The sequence below is a fragment of the Dromiciops gliroides genome, chromosome 2, assembly GCF_019393635.1.
Source record: "Dromiciops gliroides isolate mDroGli1 chromosome 2, mDroGli1.pri, whole genome shotgun sequence".
Taxonomy (NCBI): Eukaryota; Metazoa; Chordata; class Mammalia; order Microbiotheria; family Microbiotheriidae; genus Dromiciops; species Dromiciops gliroides.
In genome coordinates, this window is record NC_057862.1 from 249,197,002 (window position 1) to 249,220,870 (window position 23,869).

The window sequence follows — 23,869 nt, forward strand, 5'->3', positions numbered from 1 at the left end:
ATATAAAATTTATTTAAAATAAAATTTTGATATTTTATTACTTTGCATTGTGTTTAATTTTAACTTTTTGCTGTATTTTGCATGTTTTTACATGAGAACTTTATGCTTTCATTTAATAAGAATCTTTTCTATCCTCACTAAAGAATCCTTTTGGTAAATGTGAAAAAGAGAATAAGTGTGTTTTATTCTGGTAGGTGAATACCTACAAAATTAGAAATAACTAATGAAAGAAATATGCAAATTCAAAGATATCCAAAAAAAGAGAAAAGGATCTATTTCAACAAAAATATTTAAGCAGTTCTTTTTGTGGTAGCTAAGAATTGGAAATCAAAGGAATGTCCATCAATTGGGGAATGGCTAAACAAGCTAGGATATATGATTGTAATGGAATATTATTGTGCTATAAGAAACAACAGGCAGGATGATTTCAGAAAGGCCTGGAAAGACTTACATGAACTGATGCAAAGTGAAGTGAACAGAACCAAGAGAATGTCCTACACAGTAACAACCATATTGTTCTATGAAGAATTGTGAATGATTTAACTATTCTTAGCAATACAATGACCCAAGATAATCCCAAAAGACTAATGATGAAGCATACTATCTGCCTCCAGAGAAAGAACTGACATTGATTGAAAACAGATTGAAGCATGCTATTTTTCACTCTTTCATTTTTTTCTTTTATTCAAGTATTTTTATACAAAATTAACAATGTGGAAACATTTTACAGAATTGCACATGTATAACCTGTATCTGATGGCTTACTACCTCATGGAGGGAGGGATAGAATTTGGAACTCAAAACTTTAAATAAAAGTGTTTTTTAAAAAAATTTAACAGCTAGGTGGCACAGTGGATAAAGCACCGGCCCTGGATTCAGGAGGACCTGAGTTCAAATCAGGTCTCAGACCCTTGACACTTACTAGTTGTGTGACCCTGGGCAAGTCACTTAACCCCAATGACCAAAAAAAAAAAAATTTAACTATTAAATGAAAAATCTGTTATATCTTAATTTAAAAAAAGAAATATGGAGATGGGCTAAATTTTTCACAAAACTTTGTTCTCAGATTCCTAATGAAATTTCAGGTTTCTCAGCTGGCAATTCTGTGCTGCAAGATGAATGAATCTGCATCAGTTAAAACCACAATATCTTCTATTTTGTATTCCTGTCTGGTAACATTCTCTTTAAAAGATGTGGTGCTGGAGAGAAATGGAATATGGTATAGTTGTCCTGGGTCAATCATGAGACCGAGATTTTGCTTTTAACTATTGTGAACCAGCTTGTTCAAGTCACTTAATTTCTTTGGGCCTCATTTGTCTACTGTATAAAATGGAGAGGTTGAAATAGAGTCATTTTTTAAGTCCTTCACAGCTCTAAAATTCTGTACCCTTATTTTATGATCATCTGACTAATTTTGAAATGTTACAAATAGTCTTGTCAAATTACATAAATGGAAGAGTTCAATATTTTCCTCAGATTTTATATCCCTGTATAGTTTTATCCTGTTACAACTATGATGTTTACTCACAATTTGTCTTTAATTATGTATTCTGTTTTTAAAAGAGATTCAGACAAATTTGTGGAAGATGAGACCACTTTCAGCTTGTGAAGACTTTTTTTTTAAGTAGAAGAGTGGCATGGTTATGTACAGTGGTATAAAGGCCATATTGCAAAGGAGAGAAGCTGACACAAGGCAGTAGTAAATGGCTACAGTAACCTACTGTTTGATGAATCCAAAGTCTCCAGCTTTTGAGATAAAAATTCACTATTTGACAAAAACTGCTGGAAAAACTGGAAAACAGTATGGTAGAAACTAAATATAGAACAACATCTTATACCATATACCAAAATAAGGTCAAAATGGGTATGTGGTTTAGATATAGAAGGTAATACCATAGGCAAATTAGGAAAGGAAGGAATAGTTTACCTGTCAGATCTATGGAGAGGGGAAGAATTTATGATCAAATAAGAGATAGAGAACATTATGAAATGCAAAATGGATCATTTTGATTGCATTAAAAAGGGTTTGCACAAACAAAACCAATGCAACCAAGATTAGAAGGAAAGCAGAAGGCCCGGAAACAATTTTTACAGCCAGTGTTTCTGATAAAGGCCTCATTTCTAAAATATATAGAGATGTGAATCAAATTATAAGAATACAAGTCATTCCTCACTTGAGAAATGGTCAAAGGATATGAATAGGTAATTTTCAGATGAAGAAATTAAAGCAATCTATAGTCACACAAATAGCAAAATCAGGATTTTAACCTAGATAGATTCATTGGCTCCAAAACCAGCATTCTTTCAACTCTACCATGTCATCTTAAGGAAAGAGGTGGCAGGTATCTGAAATAAGATGGTCACAGAAGGCATATAAAAGAAGGGACTGATGCAAGAGAATGGTGTTTCTCTCTTATTCTCAAAAAAGATAAAAAATGACATCACTATGTGAGGATCATGGTACAGTGTGTCTGACTGCAACTGATCAGACCAGTATTAGCTCAGAACAGGTCAGACACAACCTACATGTGGTACAAAAAGACACCACCTATTTATTTGCAAATAATTGGATTTAAGTGAGGCAGAGCTGTGCAAAGTCATCAGCCTCACTCTTCCAGAGTCATTGGAGTCCAGTGGCAAGATAAAAGTCAAGTCGACAGGTGATGGCTTGGGATGCAGTAGATGACTTTGGTGACTTCAATGTCTAACCAAGCTCTAAGCACTCCACAGCGCCTTCTTCCCCTGCCTTCATTTTCATTGGAACACATCGTTCTCCTCTGCCTGTTCCTCCAGAGGAAGTTTTCACATCCTGAGGGTAGACAACCCCCTAACTCACCAATGGCTTTGAGACCCTTTGGTTACCTTTAACCTGATTTAACCCATCTGCCAAGATGGTTTTACCAGGGTGCAGCTGCTGTACATGCTACAGCTTCTTGGAGCCACAGGTGAGAATTGAGTGAATCAGGTGGACACCAAAGGTAGAAAGCAGCCCTAAGGAGGATTCAGCAGCCCTGCAAAGGACTTGGCCAGCCCCTGCATCAAAGGTGCTAGTCTTCTCTGAACACATCCTATACCCCTTTGAGAAAATACAGCTTGTAAGACTATTAAACAGATTGTGTGGAGAGGCAAGAGTCATACAAGAATGAAGATTCAAGTCTGAAAGACTAGAAGGAGGAGGGACAGGTTTGGGGAGGAAGGAAGATAGAGTTCAATTTTTGAACGTGTTAAGTTTAAGATGCTACTGTGATATACAGCAGGTAGTTATAAATATTAAACTTTGAACTCTGGGAAGAGGTCAGGATTCAATCTATACATTAAGGAGTCATTCATATAGAAGTAATCTTTGAAGCACTGTGGGTATGAAATTTACAAAGCAAAGATCTAATTGACTTAATACAACTCTTCTGAATTAAAAGAAATTACCAGAATTCAATTAGCAGACAAGTTATTTAAAAACAACAACAACTAGGAGTCAGAGACCAGTTAGCTGGTAAAATGCTCAAATGTTCTGAATTTAAGATTCAAAGATCAAAGATATATTCCTTAGAAAAGAGAGGAATTAGTAGTGTAGAGAGTAAGTGCTGTATTTGTTTCTTTACTTCAAGCATCCGCAATCTATGTCATGAGGCATCCCTTCCACTGATTGAGAACACTATCCTCAACATCTTAGGGTAGGCAAGCTTCAAAAAGTGCCATGTCCAAAATTGTTATTCTGTAGTCAACCTAATAACAAATGCCTCAGATGGTAAATAGACATGCTCTGACAGATGTGTAATCTTGTAGACCCATCAGAACTTGAGAGCTCCATCATAGCTTTTTAGAATCAATTAAAAGCAGTAATTAAATGCCTACTCTATACTAGCTAGGTGGCTCAGAGGATAGAACACTGAGCCTGGAATCAGGAAGACCTACATTCAAATCTGACCTGACACTTTAGATGTGTGACCCTGGGCAAGTCATTTAGCCTTTGTTTGCCTTAATCCACTGGAAAAGGCGATGGCAAAACCACTCTGGTATCTTTTTCAAGAAAACCCCATGGATAATATTTTCCACAGGGTCATGAAGAGTCAAACATGACGAACAACTAAATGACAAAAGGAATCCAAAGACAAAATTCACTGCTTACATTCTCTTTTGAGAGACCACCCGGACATTTATTTGTTTTATTTTTAATCTTAAAAGTATTTTATTATTTTCCAGTTACATATATATTTTTCAACATTTGTTTTTCTAAGATTTTGAGTTCCAAATTTTTCTCCTTCCCTCCCCCTCCTCAAGACAGAAAGCAATCTGATATAGGTTATATATGTAAAATCACATTAAACATACTTCTGCATTAGTCATGTTGTGAAAGAAGAATCAGAACAAAAGGGGAAAACCGTAAAAAAAGAAAAAAAAACCAACAACAAAAAAGTAGAAACAGTATGGTTCAATCTGCATTCAGATTCCACAGATCTTTTTTCTGGATATGGAGAGCATGTTCCATCATGAATCCTTTGGAATTGTCCTGGATCATTGTATTGCTGAGGAGATCTAAATCTATCACAGTTGATCATCTCACAATGTTGCTGTTTCTATGTACAACGTTCTCCTGGTTCTGCTCACTTCACTTGGCATCAGCATTTGGACATTTGTAAGTACAAATATATACCAGGTACTTTGGGGAAAGTGCTAGCATCTCAAAAAGAAATGATCCATGTAGAATGTAGTGCTTGGGCTGAAGCATGAAGAGAAACTGGATTCCAAGAAGTTTAGAGATCAGGCAGAAATGCTTCCTAACCATGAGGGGACACCTGGTGCAAAGTCACATAATCAGGGGATGGAGTGACTTGCCTGATTTAAGTAAGGCTAGTGTGACAAGAAGGTAAAGTCAATGAAGGGGAGCAATGTGGAATAAAGCTGGCGAGGGGAGCAGGGTGAGCTGTGAAAGGCTTTGATTGATAGCTTCTATTGAATCCTAGAGTTTACAGAAGGCGACTAGAGTTTATTTGAGTAGGGGAGTAGTAACACAGATCTACGGTTTAGAATCTCTTTGGTGCTCTGTGGAGGATGTCTTGGAATGGGAAGCATCTTGAAGACAAGGGAAACCAATTGGGAGGCTATTGTAACAATCCAAGCAAGATGTGATGAGGGCTTGCACTAGAGCAGTGGTTTTGTGAGCAGAGAAAGGGATGGATTCTAGAGATAGAGAAATGGAAGCAAGAGTTGGGCAACTGATTGGATATATGGGGTAAGGAGTCAAGGAAGACAAGGCTGTTGGAGGCCATCTCCATACCACACTGAGGCATTGGAATGAGACAAGTTGAGTAGTATCTACACCTGCACATGTGAGCCCTCCCCCATTAGATTGTGAGCTCCTTGAGAGCAGGAACCAATCTTTTGCCTCTTTTTGTATCCCCAGCCCTTAGCACAACACTTGACACATAGTAAGTACTTAGTGTTTATTGTGTTGGAATATAATAAATGTTTATTGACTACCTCTTGATTAAAAAAGAAATAGCAACACTCCACATTTCTTTAACACTTTCTGACTATAAAGTATCTTATGTACATTACCTTATTGGATCTTCATGGCCCTGAGGAGGGAAGAATCCATGCATTATTATCACCACCTTATAAAAGAAAAAAAAAAATAACAGATTTTAGAGAGAGAAAGGAAGATGGCCCCTTTATATTACTAGCAAGGAACCAGAGCTAGGACATGGACCCAGTTTTTCTAGCTTTCAGCCAAGTACTTTTTGCATTATATTCCACTGCATTTAATTAAAGTCATGGGATTTTGGACTTAGATTTGAAAAGGAGCTAAGAGATCATCTAGTACAAGTCCCAGTTTAATACATAAGGAAACTGAGGCACAGTGAAGTTGTCACTTGCCCAAGGTCACACATAGTAAGTTCCCAGAGGCAGGATTTGAATCCAGGTCCTGTGAACCCTAGCTCTCTAACACTCTTTGCATTAGTCATGGAGCCTATTTGGCTACAACATGGAAGCAATTTCCCACAAGGACAAAGAGGAGAAAGAACTAAAGTGTTCACATCCAATCTTTTCTATATTCTGATTTCCATATTCTATCTATCCTGTATTCACAAAGGAAAAGGGTTGCCAGCCAAAGCTCTATTTCTTTAGCTCATTAGACTAGGCAAGGAAGCAAAGGTGATACCTCATTTCGATGAATAAAATCAGCTTGTGTAAAAGTCTGCCACTTGAAAGGCCACTGGATTTTGAGTGAGATGACTTTGGTGCAAATTCTGGCTCTGCTGGTTTACTACCTCTGTGAAACTGGGTAATCTTGATGGACTAAGTTCCCTCCTCTGTAAAATTAGAACTGTAACGAGGGAGCAGCAGCTGGGGACTAGCTACAGGGCTAATTTCTGGAGAGGGGTACAGTTCCTCCCTAGTGGATATACTTCCTCAAAGTGATCTAGAGACCACCATTCCCATACCTTGAAATCCTCCAGTAGTTTGGTCTCCAACTAAGCTGGGGGAAAGGAGAACAAAGCAAGCCCTGAGGGGTGAGGGAGTCAGATTTCAGGCTTACAAAAAAGGGGGCTGTTGTTGTTGTTGTTGTTCCTTCCTCAGGAGGGTGATGTCTTAATTTCCAAGTGCATTGGATTTAAGTGAGGCAGAGCTGTGCAAAGTCATCAGTCTCACTCTCCTCCAAGGTCATCTGAGTCCACTGACAAGACATATGTCAGAATGACTGGCAATGGCCTAGGATTCAGTCGCTTGCCCAAGGTCTTATCAGTTAAACAACCTGAACATCATGCACTCTTTTCGCCATGTATACTGCTGCCCATTGAATAAAATGAAGAACAAAAGACCACAACATAAGAACATTACAAAGACTTTTTGGTAACAAATTTGTCAACCACAGACAATGAGTCACCATGTTGTTCTATAACCTAACCATCCTCCACAATGGCGCTCATATTTACCATAACACAGCTGACAAAAAGATTTAAAGACTACAAGGTGTTCCTATGTTTACTGAGAAGGGGGAGAGGAGAGGCAACAGGCTGTTCCTCCTCCAATGCTGCTTTCTCACCCCACCTATAACTGAATTTGACCTAGGCACTAAGATTCCTAATGAACCCTCTATGTAAAATGATAGCATTGGGTGACATGATCTATACACTGGACTCTTAGCCCTGAATATATAATCTTATAATTAGGGGCTTTTCTATTTCAGTGTAGAACCTCATCTCACCTAGAAATTTTTTTTTTAAATTTTTATATTTAGAATTTTATTTTCCAAATTACATGTAAAATACAAATTTTGGCATCATTGTTTCATCTTACACTATTGTTGTTATTTTGTATACCATACATTTCACCCTGCTTCAGTTCATGGAGGTCTTTCCAGGTTTTTCTGATAGCATCCTGTTCATCATAACTTTTATATAGTACCTTAAACTTGATAAAGAATTTTCTTCACAATAGCCCAGCAAAGTACCATTTATTTTGCCATGATAATCAATCATCTTAAACTGTTTCCCTCCATCCTATTCTCTTCCCATGATATTTACTCTATTACCTATCTTCTTTTACCCTATTCCTCCTCAAAAGTGTTTTGCTTCTGACTGCCACCTCCCCTGCTCTGCCCTCCCTTCTTTCACCCTTCCCTCCTTATCCCCTTCCCCTCCTACTTTCCTATGGGGTTAGATAGATTACTCCACCCAATTGGATGTGTATGTTACTCCCTCCTTGAGCCAACTCTGATGAGATTAAAGTCTTTGAGCTAATTTTGATGTGTGTAAGTTTCCTTCACTTCCCACACCTCCCCCATCTCTCCCCCCAACTCCAGACACCCTTTCCTGCTTCTTTCATGTGAGATTTCAATCCATTCTGCCACTCAACTCCCCCAGTGTATTCCTCTCCCCCTCAATTTTACCCCAAAGATGTCATCATTGGGCAGCTAGGTGACACAGTGGAGAGAGCACTAGCCCTGGACCCAGGAGGACCCAAGCCCAAATCTGGCCTCAGATGCAAGACACTCATCAACTCTGACCGTTGTTGGGAAAATTGCTAAGTCCAATGGGGGAACAGAAACAACAAAGTCTCCAAACCATAGAAAATAAGTTTATTGAGAGAAGGCCTCATCTTACAATAAAGCCGGTCAGTCAGAGGTTGGACCTGAAAGACCCTGAGTACAAAATCAATGGGTTTTTATACCCCCTTCCAGAGCTTGAATGCTTCTGTACAATAGTAATTAAGAAGTATCTTAAAGCATCTTCTCAGGAAATATTGAAACTGCCTACATGACAAATGTCAGCATTTTCCATTACTCATATCATCCTTCTTGTGGCAACAGAGTCATAATTCTGCTGTATGACCACTTCTAATCAAGTAGATCACTAGTGAGTTGCATGACCCCCTTGAGTCAAGAATAACACTTGTGGTTTCTAAAATATAGTATTGCTGACTCTTGTATCTTATGATATTACTTAATGCTTGACATGGAAAGTATCATCTGACATTATTAAGTAGTTAGAGAGAGACTTAGTCTACTAATACAATTAAAATAAGATATCTAAATAGAATAAATTATAATTTTCAGTTAATATGCTGATTATTATCATAATTAAATCACTTTTAACTATATTAAATCTCTTATAACTAAGGAGTGGGGAAAATCTCACTCACACTGTCTTCCCCACCTCCTTCCCCCCCAAAAAAAAAGAGAAACAAAAAAATAATGCTTTACAGATATCATCCCTTCATAATCAATTCCCACCTATGCCCTCTGTCTAAATTTATTCCCTTCACCTGCCCTAATACTCGGAAGGCTCTTCTGATTTAGACATATCATCTTCCCAGGTAGGAATGAAAACAGTTTAACCTTTTAACATCTCTCATGATTTCTTTTTGCTGTTTATCTTTTTATGCTTCCTCTAGGGTCTTGCATTTGAAAGTCAAATTTTCTTTTCAGTTCAGGTATTTTCATCACAAATACCTGAAAATCCTTTTTTTTTCATTGAAGTCCCATTTTTCTCCCCGAAAGATTATGCTCAGTTTTGCTGGGTAGGTGATTTTTGGTTATAACCCCAATCCTTTGCCCTATGGAATATCATATTCATGCCCTCCAATCCCTTAATGTAGAAGCTGTGCAATACTCTGGCACAGTCTGCCTGGGGCTAGTTCTGTGTTAGAGCAATCACAGGACTGGACTCTACTTCCAGCCTAGCTCCCCCTTCTGCTGAACTTCCATGCTGTCTTTGGTTGGAAAAATAATCTCAGCCATTTTTTTGTGGGTTTTGCTGCTCCAAGAGTTGTTTTCTGGCTGTGTTTGGAGGGGGTTTTTTGGAGTTAATTGTGTCCTCTACAAAACCTTTTTAACTTAATGTAATCAAAGTCATCCATCTTGCATTGCATGATATTCTCTATCTCTTGTTTGGACATAAATTGTTTTCTCTACATAGATCTGAGAGGTAAACTGCTCCTTCCTCTCCTAATTTATCTATGGTATCACCTTTTTTGTCTAAATCTTGTACCCATTTTGACCTTATTTTGGTATATGGTATAAGATGTTGGTCTATGCATAGTTTTTGCCATACTGTCTTCCAGTTTTCCCAGCAGCTTTTTGTCAAATACTGAGTTCCTAATCCAAGAAGCTTGAGTCTTTGGGTTATCAAACAGTAGAATTACTATAGTCATTTACTACTGTGTCTCCTGTGCCTAACGTATTCCACTGATCCACCACTATTTCTTTGCCGGTACCAAACAGTTTTGATGACTGCTGCTTTATAGTATAGTTTGTAATTTGGTACAGCTAGCCCACCTTCCTGTGCATTTTTTTTAAATTAGTTCCCTTGATATTCTTGACTTTTTGTTCTTCAGATGAATTTTATTCTTTTTTCTAACTCTGTCAATTAATTTTTAGGTAGTCTGATCAGTATGGCACCGAATAAGTAAATTACTTTAAGTAGAATTGTCATTTTTATTATATTAGCTCAGCCTATCCATGTGAAATTGATATTTTTCTAATTTTATAGATCTGATTTTATTTGTGTCAAAAGTGTTTTGTAATTGTGTTCATATTGTTCCTGGGTTTGTCTTGGCAGGAAGACTCCCAAGTTTTTTATATTATCCACAGTACTTTAAATGGAATTTCTCTTTCTATCTCTTGCTGTTGAACTTTGTTGGTCAAATATAGAAATGCTGATGATTTATGCTGGGTTTATTTTATATCCTGCAACTTTGCTAAACTTGTTAATTGTTTCAAGTAGTTTTTTTAGGTGATTCTTTAGGATTCTCTTAGTATACCATCATATCATCTGCAAAGAGTGAAAGTTTTGTTTCTTCCTTGCCTATTCTAATTCCTTTAATTCTTTTTTATTCTCTTATTTCTAAAGCTAACATTTCTAGTACAATATTAAATAACAGAGGTGACAATGGATATCTCTTTTGCACCCCTGATCTTATTGGGAATTCCTTTAACTTATCCCCATTACATATAATGTTTCCTAATGGCTTTAGGTAGATACTGCTTATTATTTTAAGGAAAGCTACACCTATTCCTATGTCCTCTGGTGTTTTTAATAGGAATGTGTTGTATTTTGTCAAACGTTTTTCTCTGAATTTACTGAGACAATCATATGATTTGGGTTAGTTTTGTTCATTAATGTGGTTAATTATGTTGATAGTTTTCCTGATGTTGAACCTGCCTTGCATTCCTGGTATAAAATCCCACCTGGTCATAGTGTATTATCCTGGTGATCACTTGCTGCAATCTCCTTGCTAGTATTTTATTTAAGATTTTTGCATCAATATTCATTAGAGAAGTTTGTCTGTAATTTTCTTTCTCTGTTTTGGCTCTGCCTGGTTTAGGTATCAACACCATATTTGTGTCATAAAAGGAATTGGTAGAACTCCTTCACCTATTTTTCCAAATAATTTGTATCATATTGGAATTAATTGTTCTTTAAATGTTTGGTAGAATTCACTTGTAAACCCATCTGACCCTGGAGATTTTTTCTTACAAAGTTCATTGATAGCTTGTTCAATTTCTTTTTCTAAAATGGACTTATTTAAGGATTTTATTCCTCTTCAGTTAACCTGGACAATTTTTTATTTTTGTAAATATTTATCCATTTCATTTAGATTGTCCAATTATTGGCATACAGTTGGGCAAAATGGCTCCTAATTATTGCTTTAATCTCCACTTCATTGGTGGCGAAATCACCCCTTTCATTTTTGATACTGGTAATTTGGTTTTCTTCTTTCTTTTTTTAAATCAAATTAACCAAAGGCTTATGTATTTTATTGTTTTTTTTTTCATAGAACCAGCTCTTGGTTTTATTGATTAGTTCTATAGTTTTCTTGCTTTAAATTTTATTAATTTCTTCTTTGATTTTCAGGATTTCTAATTTAGTATTTAATTGGGGATTTAAAATTTGTTCTTTTTCTAGCTTTTTTAGTTGCATGCCCAATTCATTGATCTCTTTCTCTTTTTTATTCATATAAGCATTTAGAGATATAAATTTTCCCCTAAGCACTGCTTTGGATGCATCCCATAGGTTTTGGCATGTTGTCTCATTATTGTCATTATCTTGGATGAAGTTATTGATTGTTTCTGTAATGGTGGGAAAATGGGGTATGGGTTGGGGTTCTTAGGAATTCCTCTTTAAAGAATTACACCCTCTTGCACACCAAAAAGTAGTTAGAATAAGTGGTGGTTTATTTAGGAGCAAGGGAAGGGAAGGGTGGGGGGTGGGAACCATGAAAGAAATCCTTGGACTTTTCATGGGGAGATTTGGCATAAAGCACATGGCTCAGAGGTACCAAATCTCCTCGAACAGGAGACTAGAAAGTACTTTTATAGAGGACTGATGGGGGTGGACCATCTGCCTGTGAAAAATTCCTTTAGTGAGGGAGGACCATCCCCCACTGGTAGTGACTAGAGAATTGGGTGACGGGTGGCTACAGATCCTTCTTCAGAATGCAAAGGCCGCAGCCACACCCAAATTTATCTCCCAGCGTAAGGGAGACCAGAATGAAGGGTAGTATTCCGAAGCTAGCTCAGTCCAATTTGGTTCAGCTTATCTCTCTGTCTTATCTATCTGTCCTCTTCCTTGATGTGCCCCAGAGAACTTCTAGGGTGCTCTGCACCCCATGACATTTCTATGATTTGTTGTTTGACCCACTCATTCTTTAGGATGAGATTATTTAGTTTCCAATTAATTTTCAGTCTAACTTTCCATGGCTCTTTATTACATATAATTTCTATTGCACCATGATCTGAGAAGTATGCATTTACTATTTCTGCCTTTCTACATTTAACTGTGAGGTTTTTGTGCCCTAATACATGGTCAATTTTTTAATATGTGCCATGTACCAATGAGAAAAGGTATATTCCTTTCTATTCTCATTCAATTTTCTCCAGACATCTATCATATCTAACTTTTCTAACATTCTATTCACCTCGTTAACTTCTTTTTTTATTTATTTTGTGTTTAGATTTATCTAATTCTGAGAGGGAAGGTTCAGAGCCCCCACTAGTATGGTTTTACTATTTCCTCTTGTAACTCATTTAACTTCTCCTTTAAGAATTTGGATGCTGTACACTTGGTGCATACATGTTTAGTATTGATATTATTTCATTATTGTACCTTTCAGCAAGATGTAGTTTCCTTCCTGTGAAGAAATGAGGGTCTTTGTCTCCTCTCAAGTGAAACAAAAGTGAATACTCAAATGCTAATATCCACAGGTGAAGATTAGCCTGGGAAAGTGGGTTCAGATTGTATATTCAGCTTGAGAGATTTCTGTCTGGGAGAATAGTGAGACTTCCCCAGGGAAAGAGGGAGTGTCCATTTTGCCTTGAGGGATGGGAAGATATAAAAGGCCTTCAAATCTCCATTTTGTTGTTCACTCCAGGAGGGATAGCCCATTCTCCTGAGAATAACAATAAATGAGCCTTTGACAAGTCATCAATGCTGAGTGCCAGAAGTTACTGGAGTGATTTTTCTCACACTTCCTTATCTCTTTTAATTAGATCTATTTTTGCTTTTGATTTGTCTGAGATAATGATTGCTACCCCAGCTTTTTTTACTTCAGCTGAAGCATAATATATTCTGCTCCAACCTTTTACTTTTACTCTGTGTGTATCTCTCTGCTTCAAATGTGTTTCTTGTAAACAACATATTTTAGGATTCTTATTTTTAATCCACTTTGCTATTCACTTCTGTTTTATGGGAGAGTTCATCCCATTCCCATTCACATCTTAGATTACGGTTATTTCCCTCCATCCTCTTTTCCACTTTGTACTTTTTTCCCTTCTTTTACCCTATTCCTCCTGACCAGTGTTTTTGCTTCTGACCTCTGCCTCCCTCAATCTGCCCTCCTTTTAATCAGCCTTCTTTCCTTTTCTTTCCTTGTTTTCCCCTGCTTCTGCCCTCCTTTCTATCAATACCATCCTTTCCCCCTTCCCTTTTTGCTTCCTTAAAGAGTAAGCTAAGTTTCTTCAACAAATGAAAGTATATGTTATTCCCTCCAGAGTCAAATCTGATGAGAGTAAAGTTGAAATAATGCTTACCCTCCCTTCTTTCCCTCTATTGTAATGGGTTCTTTTTGTGCCTCTTCATATGATGTAATTAACTCCATTCCACCTCCCCTTCCTCTCCTCCCCCTAGTCTCATTTTATTCTGCCCCTTAAGTTTCTTTGTATCATCACATCAAAGTGTCATGGGGTGCAGAACACCCCAGAAGTTCTCTGGGGCACTCAAGGAATCTACTCTAGAGAAACTAAACCAGAGGACAGATATGCCTAGAGATAAGCGGAACCAAATCAGACTGAGCTAGCTTTGGGATCTCCACCCCTCACTCTGGTCTCCCTTTACCCCAGGGGAGATAAATTTGGGTGTGGCTGTGGCCTTTGTGTTCTGAAGAGAGATCCTTAGCCATCCCTCACCCAATTCCTCCAGTCCCTACCAGTGGGGATGGTCCTCCCTCACTAAAGGAACTTTCCACAGGTAGATGGTCCACCCCCCTTCAGCCCCCTATAAAAGTACCTGCGGGTCTCCTGCTCGAGGAGATTGGTACTGCTGAGCCACGTGTTTTGTGCCTATCTCCCCATGAGAAGTGCAAGGATTTCTTTCATCGTTTTCCCTTCCCCCACCCTTCCCTTCCTTTGCCCTAAATAAACTACCATCTTATTTTAACTACTTTGGTGTGCAAGAGGGTGTAATTCTTTAAAGAGGAATTCCTAAGAACCCCTACCCCTAACCAACCCGTACCCCATTTCCCCCATTACAAAAGTTAATTTAACAAAACCTTAATAGAGATAGAATCCCAAGAGTTAAAAGTATCCTCCCTCATAGGGATGTAAACAGTTTAACCTCATTGAACGCCCCCCCCCTTCCTTCCTCCCTCCACCTTGTTTACCTCTTTATACTTCTCTTGAGTTTTTTATTTGGAGGTCAAATTTTCTGTGCTGTAAGAAAAGATGAGCAGGAGAATTTCAGAGAAACCTGGAAGGACTTCATGAACTGATGCTAACTGAGAGGAGCAGAACCAGGAGAACATTGTACAAAGTAACAGCAACTTTTTGTGATGACAACTGTGATAGACTTGGCTCTTCTCAGCAGTGCAATACCCAAAACAACTTCAAGGAATAGAACTTCAAAGAATAGAAAATATTCTCAACATCCAGAAAAAAAGAACTGTGGTTTATGAATACAGATTGTGATGCATGCTTCCCACTTCTTAGCAAAGAATTGACTCACTGTACATAAAGAATGACATATTTCAAATACAACCAGTCTGAGAATTTGATTCCTTGTTTATACACTCTTTATCATGAGGAAGGGCTTTCATTTCTTTTGAGGGAAGAAAGGGAAAGGAGATTTGGGGTAGGGATTGAATGATAATGATAATGAAGCTCCTCTTTCCTCCAAAAAAGAAAGAAAATAGCCTTAATGATGCATTTTTTAAAACATACCAAGAGGTAGAAGGGTTTGTAGGGGATGCAAGCAAGCAAGGCAAGATGCTACCTTCTTAAGTATAGTTTTTAAATATAATAATTAAAAAAAAACCAGGATGTGCCTAATATTCAGTTTCATATATAGCCGGTTTTTTTCTGTTCTCCTTTGCAATAAAGAAATGTTTCCTGTTTGTCAGGTTCATAATATATTATTTTAAAGGAGGAAAAAAACACCACATTATTCTTGTTACCCCAAGCCTAAAATGCCTTTTCTTCTTCTGTGTAAGTTTTACTTATCCTTCAAAGTGCAAATCATACTTCTTCATGAAGTCAACTACCCCACTTGTCATCTCTTGACTCTTTTCCTGAATTCCTATTATAGTTACCATATGCACCAGACCATCCAATAATTGGGTTTTTCTTGTATTGTTCTGAATATTCTAGCCTATGCAGCTAGGTAGAGTTGTGTGTTGACTACAATAGCACTGACCTGGAATCAAGAACATCTGGGATCAAATCCAGCCTGACACTTACTAGTTGTGTGACCCTAGGCAAGTCACTTAACCTCTCTATCCATCTCAGTTTCCTCATCTATAAAATGGGGATAATACTGGCACCTACCTACCAGGGTTGTTGCAAGGATAAAAATGAGATATTTGTAAAGTGCTTAGCACAATGCCTGGCACATAGTAAAGTACTAAATAAATGTTAATTCTCTAATAAATCTAGTCCAACCCCCGTATTTTACAATAAGGAAACTGGAGGCCATGGCCCTGGGTCCCTGGGCTTTCAACTGTGTCTTCTCCAGCACATCTTACATGATGAAATGGATGCAAGCAGGGTTAAGCGATGGCTAGTAAGTGTTTGAGGCTAGATATGAACTATGAAAAATGTCTTCTTGACTCCAGGCCTGGCATTCTATCCATACCCCTAATTCAGTTTAAAAGCATATGCCATGTTCTACCCATATTATAGTTAGGTGTGTATCTGTCTAGTTTACTAAACATAAGCCCCTTGAGGTTAGGGTGCATATTTTATATATTTTTATATCTCTCACAACAGTGGACAAAATTTTGGCCAGACCATGTGTATGCTGAATGAATCAACATAGGCAATCAATTCACTTTCTTCCAACCTCAATTTTAAGTGCACATACTGGAATATTTGTAGCTCTGTTTTTTAATAATAGATTTTTATTAATTTCTTTTGTTTTTTCCATCACTTCCTCTCTATCTTCTTTTCCCTACCCCATCCCAGAAAGCCACCCTTTCTAAAAAGAATTTTTTAAAAGAGAAAATAAATTAAAAACCAATGAACACACCAACAAAATCTACATCATATGAAATGTCACACACACGGATCCACTTCTTCCCTATCTCTGCAAAGGAGCAGAGGAAGATGTCTTCTCCTATCTCCTTTGGGGCTAAGCTCTTTGTTTATACTTTTGCAACACTCTGGTTTGACTACTTTGGATTTGTTTTTTCTGTTTTCATTGTTGTAATTATTATTTATGTTATTTCTTGCCTCTCTGTCTATCAGTATGTTCTTGCAGTATAATATATTCCATGACATTCATGTATCACAATTTTGTTTAGCTATTTCCCAATTGATGGTCATACACTTTGTTTCCAGCATAAAAGTGTCTGGGTTGTTTTTTTTTTTTAACTCAATAACATGAAACATAATGTTTAAGATCTTTATTGCAGTATTTTATGATAAACATTTGTTTATGAATCAAGTTAAAGAAATATAAACTACTCTTAAAGCATTTCAGTTTTCTATCTCTTCAATTACAGTGGAAAGAAAAATGCTGGTATACTTTCAGTTTGATTTTTTCTTCGGTGATCTGAAATAAGAGACATCGGCATCCTGTAATAACAGAGATAGTTGCATTAATCAAAAGTAATCATTCCACATTTTTCTCACTTCTGTCAACGATGGAGACATTTTGGGGTCAATCCTACAATTTTTGTGTTATGCTTAGGGCCAAACTCTTCCTCTTTATTGCTGTCACTGTTTGGAAGAGAAATAAAATAACCAATGATTTCTTTGTGTGTGTGTGTGTGTTTTGTTTTGTTTTGGTTTTTTTTGGCAGGGCAATGGGGTTAAGTGACTTGCCCAGGGTCACACAGCTAGTAAGCATCAAGTGTCTGAGGTCTCCTGAATCCAGGGCTGGTGCTTTATCCACTGCGCCACCTAGCCGCCCCCTAACCAATGATTTCTAATGGCCAATCTGATTGTCTTCTCTATGTCCTCCATTCTTCTTGACCTCTGAAGCTTTTTATACTGCTGAGGATGCTCTCCTCTCTGGGTTTTCATGACTCTATTCTCCTCTCTATGGGAATGCCCACTATTTCAAAATCTCCTTTGTTTACTCAATATCCCTGTAATCCCCAAACTCACCCCTTTTACAATCTTTTTTTCTTTCTATTGTGGATACCAATACCATAGTCCATCCAGTCTCCCAGACTTGCAAATATGGCATATCTTCAATTTATTGGCACCAAGTCCACATATCCATTCACTATCTAAATCTTCCCATTTCTAGGTCTATAACATTTTCTCACATTCTTCCCCTTCATATTACTCACACAGCCACAACCTTAGTTCACAACCCACCTACCTCTTGACTGGACTTAGCAACAGCTCCTAATTTATCTCCTGCTTCAAGTCTTTCCTGATTATCTTCCACACAGCTACCAAAGTGATCTTCCCTAAGTGCAGGTCTGATCATGTCACTCTCCTAAGTTAATAAAGTGCAGTGATTATCTATTGCTTGAGGGCAGCTAGGTGGCACACAGTACTGGGCCTGGAGTCAGGAAGACAACTTCAGGAGTTCAAATCCGCCTCAAACATTTAGTAGTCATGTGACCCTAGGCAAGTTACTTAACCTCATTTGTCTCAGTTTCCTCATGTGTAAAATGAGCTTGAGAAGGAAATGGCAAACCACTCTGGTTTCTTTTTGGTATGAAAACCCTAAATGGGGGTCACAAAGAGTCAGACATGACTGAATAACTATTGCTTCTGGAGCCAAATGCATCTGTTTGGCCTTTACACCCTGGTCCTAACCTCACTTTCTAGCCTTATCACAGATTACTCCCCTTCTCACAACTTACAGTCTGACCATACAATCTTACTGTTCAGTGACTTTGTGTGGACTTATCCCCTGGAATGCATTCCCTCCTCACATCTGCCTCTTGGAATCTTGTACTTTATTCGAGATGCAACCCAAGCACTACCTTCCGGCCTTTCTACACCCCCCCCCAACCTCCCAAGTTACTACTGTTTCCCTTCTATAAGCTACCATTCTATTTTGTGTTTATCACATGTGTGTTTGTGTGTTCATTTTTTGGACTTGTCACATATACATGTATGTGAATATAGATATATGTGTATACACATGGACCACATACATGTATACAAATGTATCCACACACATAGAATGACAAATATATAGCCATGTATGTGAATTGTGTGAATACATTCACACATATTGTAAAAGAGTATGTGTGGTGAATATATAATGTGCATTTATGCATATGCATCAATAAACAGATCATTAATTATTTATACCCATTATTAGTGACTTAATATATTGCTGATAGAGATCATTTTTAGATTATAATTTATGTATATTTATGTATTGTATTTATAATCATATATTTTATATAATCTACTTCTATATTATTATTAATGTAGTATAATATAGAGATGCTTAATAATAAATATAAAATAAATTATTGCTTAATAAATATATTCAAGGGCAGCTAGGTAGCACAGTGGATAAAGCACCGGCCCTGGATTCAGGAGTACTTGAGTTCAAATCCAGCCTCAGACACTTACTAGCTGTGTGACCTTGGGCAAGTCACTTAACCCCCCAATGCCCCGCCCCCCCCACAATATAAATATATATATATATATATATATTCAAGGCTCAGCAATCATATCTGTCTGCTCTTTCAGTACTCTAGGAAGTAGTTCCTCTGGACTTGGTATCTTAGACTCACTGAGAGCAGGCCAGGTGCTCTTTGCCCATCCCCCCATTTCTCTTGGGTTTCATCTCCTTAGGAACATTTTGCTGTCTTTTTCCAGACCCAAGATCACTGGCAGACGAACCAGAAGCAAAGGACAGTTGAACAACAATGGCTTCTTTCATTTGCTCCCACTTTCCCATCCTCCAAGGAGTAGTGTTAGCCCTTCTTTGGTCACCCTCCTTCCTCCAATATAGTTAAAAACAATCTTTATTCCCACTCTCCTAACTCCCCTCTGCCCCGCTCTTATTGTGTCCTAGGCCCTTTTCTCATCAGCATCAGCTCCTTCAGAATTTTTTTTCTACTTCCAAGACTACTTTTAAAGAAAGTGTCATGTTTTTTGTTCATCTTACATCATCTGACCTTTCTTCCATTTTTTGTATCTATCTTTTAAAAAGATCAGTTGGCTGATGCGTTTGTTTTTCTGTACAAAAGCTGCTTTAGACAACTTCCCAGTTTCCTCCTCCTCCTCAGAATTGTTTCTCTTTATATCTTCAGAATAAAGGCTCCTACCTGCTCCTGTCCCTACTTCCTCTGTGACAATAGCTAATGTTGTTGTTCAGTCATTTTTAGTCCGTCTGACTCTTCATGACTCCATTTGGGGTTTTCTTGGCAGAAACACTGGAGTGGTTTGCATTTCCTTCTCCAGCTCATTTTACAGATGAGGAAACTGAGGCAAACAGGATTAAATGACTTGCTCAGGGTCACAAAGCCAGTAAATATCTGAGACTGGATTTAAACTCAGTTCTTCCTGACTCTAGGTCCAGCATTCTAGTGACTGTGGAATTTTAGGTCACAGGACACTACATTCCTCAGAATCCTTGAAATCTTTCCTCCTCAAATCTAGGGTGCATATTATCAGACTGTGCCCAGCTCTCCTTTCTTTATCACAAATGCTAATATGGAATGGGTACTTCCAGTTCCTCCTTGTTGGTGAGAATCAGATGAAGAGTAGGAGCTCTCTTTGCAAGTTTCTCTGCTTTTTGAAGGATAAAATGGTCATTAAAGCAAAAAGATGCCCTGCCTGAGGCATAAAGAGAAAGATTCAACTAACAGAAAATGTAATTCTCTATCAGTACCATATTATTCCTTCATGCCAAACTTTTAAAAACCACTTCACTTAGTTCTTTTTGTCTAGTGGGGTCTTTAGGATGTTTTAATGACATCCCTGCTTCTGTTTTTGACTGCTCTCCCAAATTCATCTTCACTTAATTCTTAGAGGTAGGCAACTCAAACTCCAAGTTTCTAAAACAAAACTCATTATCCCTCCCCTCTCCTCCCAAAGCCAGTGCTTTTTTGAACTTTTACATAATGTTAAGGGTACTACAATTCTTCTAGCTTATGTGTAATGAGGGGGGCCTACATGCTTAGTAAGTACACACAATTTCTAAGTGCCACAGTTAAGAATTTAACCCAGACTGATTGGTTTGCAAATTTACTAGAGGAGGGGACAGGAGAGTAGGTAGTAGAGAAGAGTAGTGATTAAATTGAGTAATTTCTCCTCCTCCTCTTCCCAATTTTCATATCATAAAATCAAATGTTGAACCTTATAGATGGAAGAGAGCTTAGAGATCGTCCCTCTCACTTTACACATTATAAAACTAGAGAGGTCAATTTGGACAATAAGTGCATCACTGTTGCACAACTAGGACTACAGTACACAGAAAGGGGATTAGTTTAAGGAATTTGCTCCACTTTGTAAAAAAGGGCATAGTGTACAGGACCAGTAATTTGAAATGAGTCAAAAGAAAAGGATGTAAAGATAATACTTTACTACCTATAGCATGTTATCCGGGAACACCCTGCATCGGGTTACCTAAACAATAATGATTTACAGAAATATCAGAATGTATTCTAACTAGACCCAATCAGTCAGCTAATTGATTATTATAAAGCATGTTTGCAACCAAAGGAATGACTCTCATAATATCATACTGCCTACCCATCTTTCTGCTGTGCTGCCCTGATAATACTGCTGTTCCTACTGGAATTCTTGCCCTAAGACTCTGCTATCCTGATTGGTGAGAGGTCACTATATTGCACTGGTCCAGACCCATGGCTGTGCTTTACTCTGGGTACCTTCTGGCTGCACCCTACCACCAACTGTCCCCTGCATTTTCACCTCCACTTCTGGGCACAGAGAGCAAATCAACACTGCCATTGCTTCTGGAAAGAGTGTGTCAATTGAATGACCACTAGCTCTATACTTTCCCTGTGATTTTCCAGTTAAGAAAGCCCTTTCCTAATTATCACTCCCCTATGTCTGTGGTCCTCCCCCTGCTAGAATGGCCTTAGCACTTGGCACAGAGTACTTGGCACTTAACAAATGTTTTCACTTGTTCATTAAAGGAACTAATTAATAGTAGGCAGGAAATGACCATGAAACCAATGTGTTGATTTTTTTTTTTTTTTGGTGAGGCAATGAGGGTTAAGTGACTTGCCCAAGGTCATACAGCTAGTAAGTGTTAAGTGTCTGAGGGCCAAATTTGAACTCAGGTCCTCCTGAATCCAGGGCCGGTGCTCTATCCACTGTACCACCTAGCTGCCCCGTGTTGATTTTTTAAAAACCATATATGTATGCATAGATATCTAAGTATATAGAGTGCACACACATATACATGTGTATGCATTTATGAGCATAAACTATTACCAATAGGAATTCCCAAAAAGGAAATTTGTTCTACCAGTTTATCTAGTCTTAGAGAATGGCCCAAGGCACTGAGAGGTTAAATTACTTGTTCAGGTCAACAAGTAAGCATGTGTCAGACTCAGCACTTGAACTCAGGAGACAGACAGGCAGATGGACAGATAGACAGACAGATATGAAAATAATAAAACTTGATAACTAACAAATTCTTTGTATTCTTTTACAAAGCTACAGAAAAAAAATACATAAGACCATACCAGTCCATTCTGAAAATTTTCAATTCTTCTTGGTCCTATCTTGTTTGATATCCACCAGGCCCAGGTTGGGGCATACTGCCAGATATAGCAAGCTGACAAATATGGTTGGTTACTAATCCAGACTTCTTTTAGATCATTGGCCATGCAGACCAGCATCAACTTAACACAGCGACTGGTTGCCATCTTAAATGACTGATCTCTTAGGTTCTCCAATTTCTGAAAAATTGAAAAAAAATTCTGATGCTGTAAAGTCCTCCAAGATTGGAGATTTATTAGGTTCTATATATCAAACACAGGCTATTAATTTTCTCAATCATATTTAATCAATTTGTCTGGCCTGGGAAGAAAGACCTGTCACAGGGCAAACCAGAAATGGTAAGAATTCAATAGAAAGATCTCCAAAAAAATAATGCTTCTCCAACAGAAATACATTTAAATGTAGATTTTACATGCTCACCTTTGTGAGAAAATAATGGGATTTGGCAGATGCCCAGGGGCCCCACCTGAAGATTGATTTGGAATTGATTGAATTGGGTGAGACTGACAGAAAAACTGACTGAGAACCTACTTAAGGTTGATTAAATGGAGACCACACCTGGCTGGCCCTGAGTTGGGTGTTGTTCTCAGAGGCTGTGAACTACAACATCAACATGAGACCACCCTCAACTAATCAGCTTGAAGGATGACCCCTTCCCGGGGTGGGAGACAGGAGGTAGGAAGGGAGGTCAGCCGTAGAGGCTCCCTGGTTCTGCCCTCTTTCATTCCAGAACCTCGGGTTGGTGGCTGAGGGAAGGAGAAGAAGGAGTCCATTGTGAACCCTAGGTTAGAGAAAGGTTTTCTTTCTCAATTTTCTGAACTTCACGTGTTTTCTACTAACCTCTAATATATTGTAATAAATGCTTAATGTGAAAAACTGTTGCTGACGTTTTCTAGCTTATAAGTAAACCTTAGCTAGTTCTCCCCCAACACTGGGGGTAGAAACAAGGCAACCACACATTAGATTTACTCGCCACACCTTCAACAGAACATTAAAATTAGCTAATATTTAGGAATGATTAAAATTGATTTCTGGGGAAACACTAGCTTAACCCAAACAAGTTGAAAAAATTTCTTGCAACTTAAAAGATGTTTACCTCAAACACTTTTCTTAGATACCCATAAGTTAAATTTTCATAAATTAAGAAACTTGTACTTCATCTCACCATAAATTGTACATTGGCCTGAATATAGGCTGCCTTAGATGGGGGGGGGGGGGGTTGAGAAAGCAAGAAAAAAGTTCAGAGAAAAAGAGTTTTCTTTGGTGTAGTTTACAAATTGAAACCAGACCTAATTGATTGATTAGTTTTCATTTCTATTCATTTATGAGGAGATAGATTATACCTCTTGATTGTGTAGCACTTGGTATGAGATAAAGAGATGAGCCAAAAGCAACTAAAAGGCTACATGTGGGAAGTGGCACCTCTAATTCCAATTATTATTTACAATACTGGGTTGAAGTCATGGAATATTCAATAAAGTACATCTAATCTATTAAAACTTCTAGTCTACATATGTTAAGGTAACAATGATACCTATAATCTGTATTTTTCCAAATGCAAAAATTCTTACCTTTGAGACTTCTTCGGTAAAGGCATTTTCTAAAATGTGTGACTGTACAGGTCCAGGACAAATATTCAAAACTGATATCTCTGGATATACTGCAAGTTCGGTTCGGAGGCTATTAAAAAACCCCTAATATACCCCCCCAAAAAAAGATGTTTGTTATTAAACATGGATTTAAGAACTAGCTTTCTTTATTCATTTATGAATCCTGATTCCATCATAATTTGTTTACCATAATCTGTTCTTTAGACAATGATATGTAATAAAGTCTCATCTTTTAAAAGTAGCACAGGGCTTTTTCCTGTGAACAAATGCAGGAATTCCTTTAACAACATTCCTAAGAGGGAGGGCGTCAGCCTCAGAATGGGCACTTCCAGGGATAAGTAGCCCATGACTCTCAAGAGATTGCCCATTC

At 37.8% G+C, this 23,869-nt stretch overlaps 1 protein-coding gene across 1 annotated transcript in view; it reads right to left on the bottom strand.

Annotated features, from left to right (window-relative positions):
- Positions 1-16,599: 16,599 nt before the first annotated feature.
- Positions 16,600-23,869, bottom strand: part of DHRS7 (dehydrogenase/reductase 7) — a 28,007-nt gene continuing 20,737 nt past the window's right edge. Inside the window, exons 5-7 of the mRNA XM_043980181.1 lie at positions 23,461-23,583; positions 21,853-22,068; positions 16,600-16,786 (exon numbers count right to left, since the gene is read on the bottom strand). Coding sequence (XP_043836116.1) covers positions 16,739-16,786; positions 21,853-22,068; positions 23,461-23,583 — 387 coding nt within the window. The 3' untranslated portion in view covers positions 16,600-16,738. The remainder of the gene's footprint in view (positions 16,787-21,852; positions 22,069-23,460; positions 23,584-23,869) is intronic.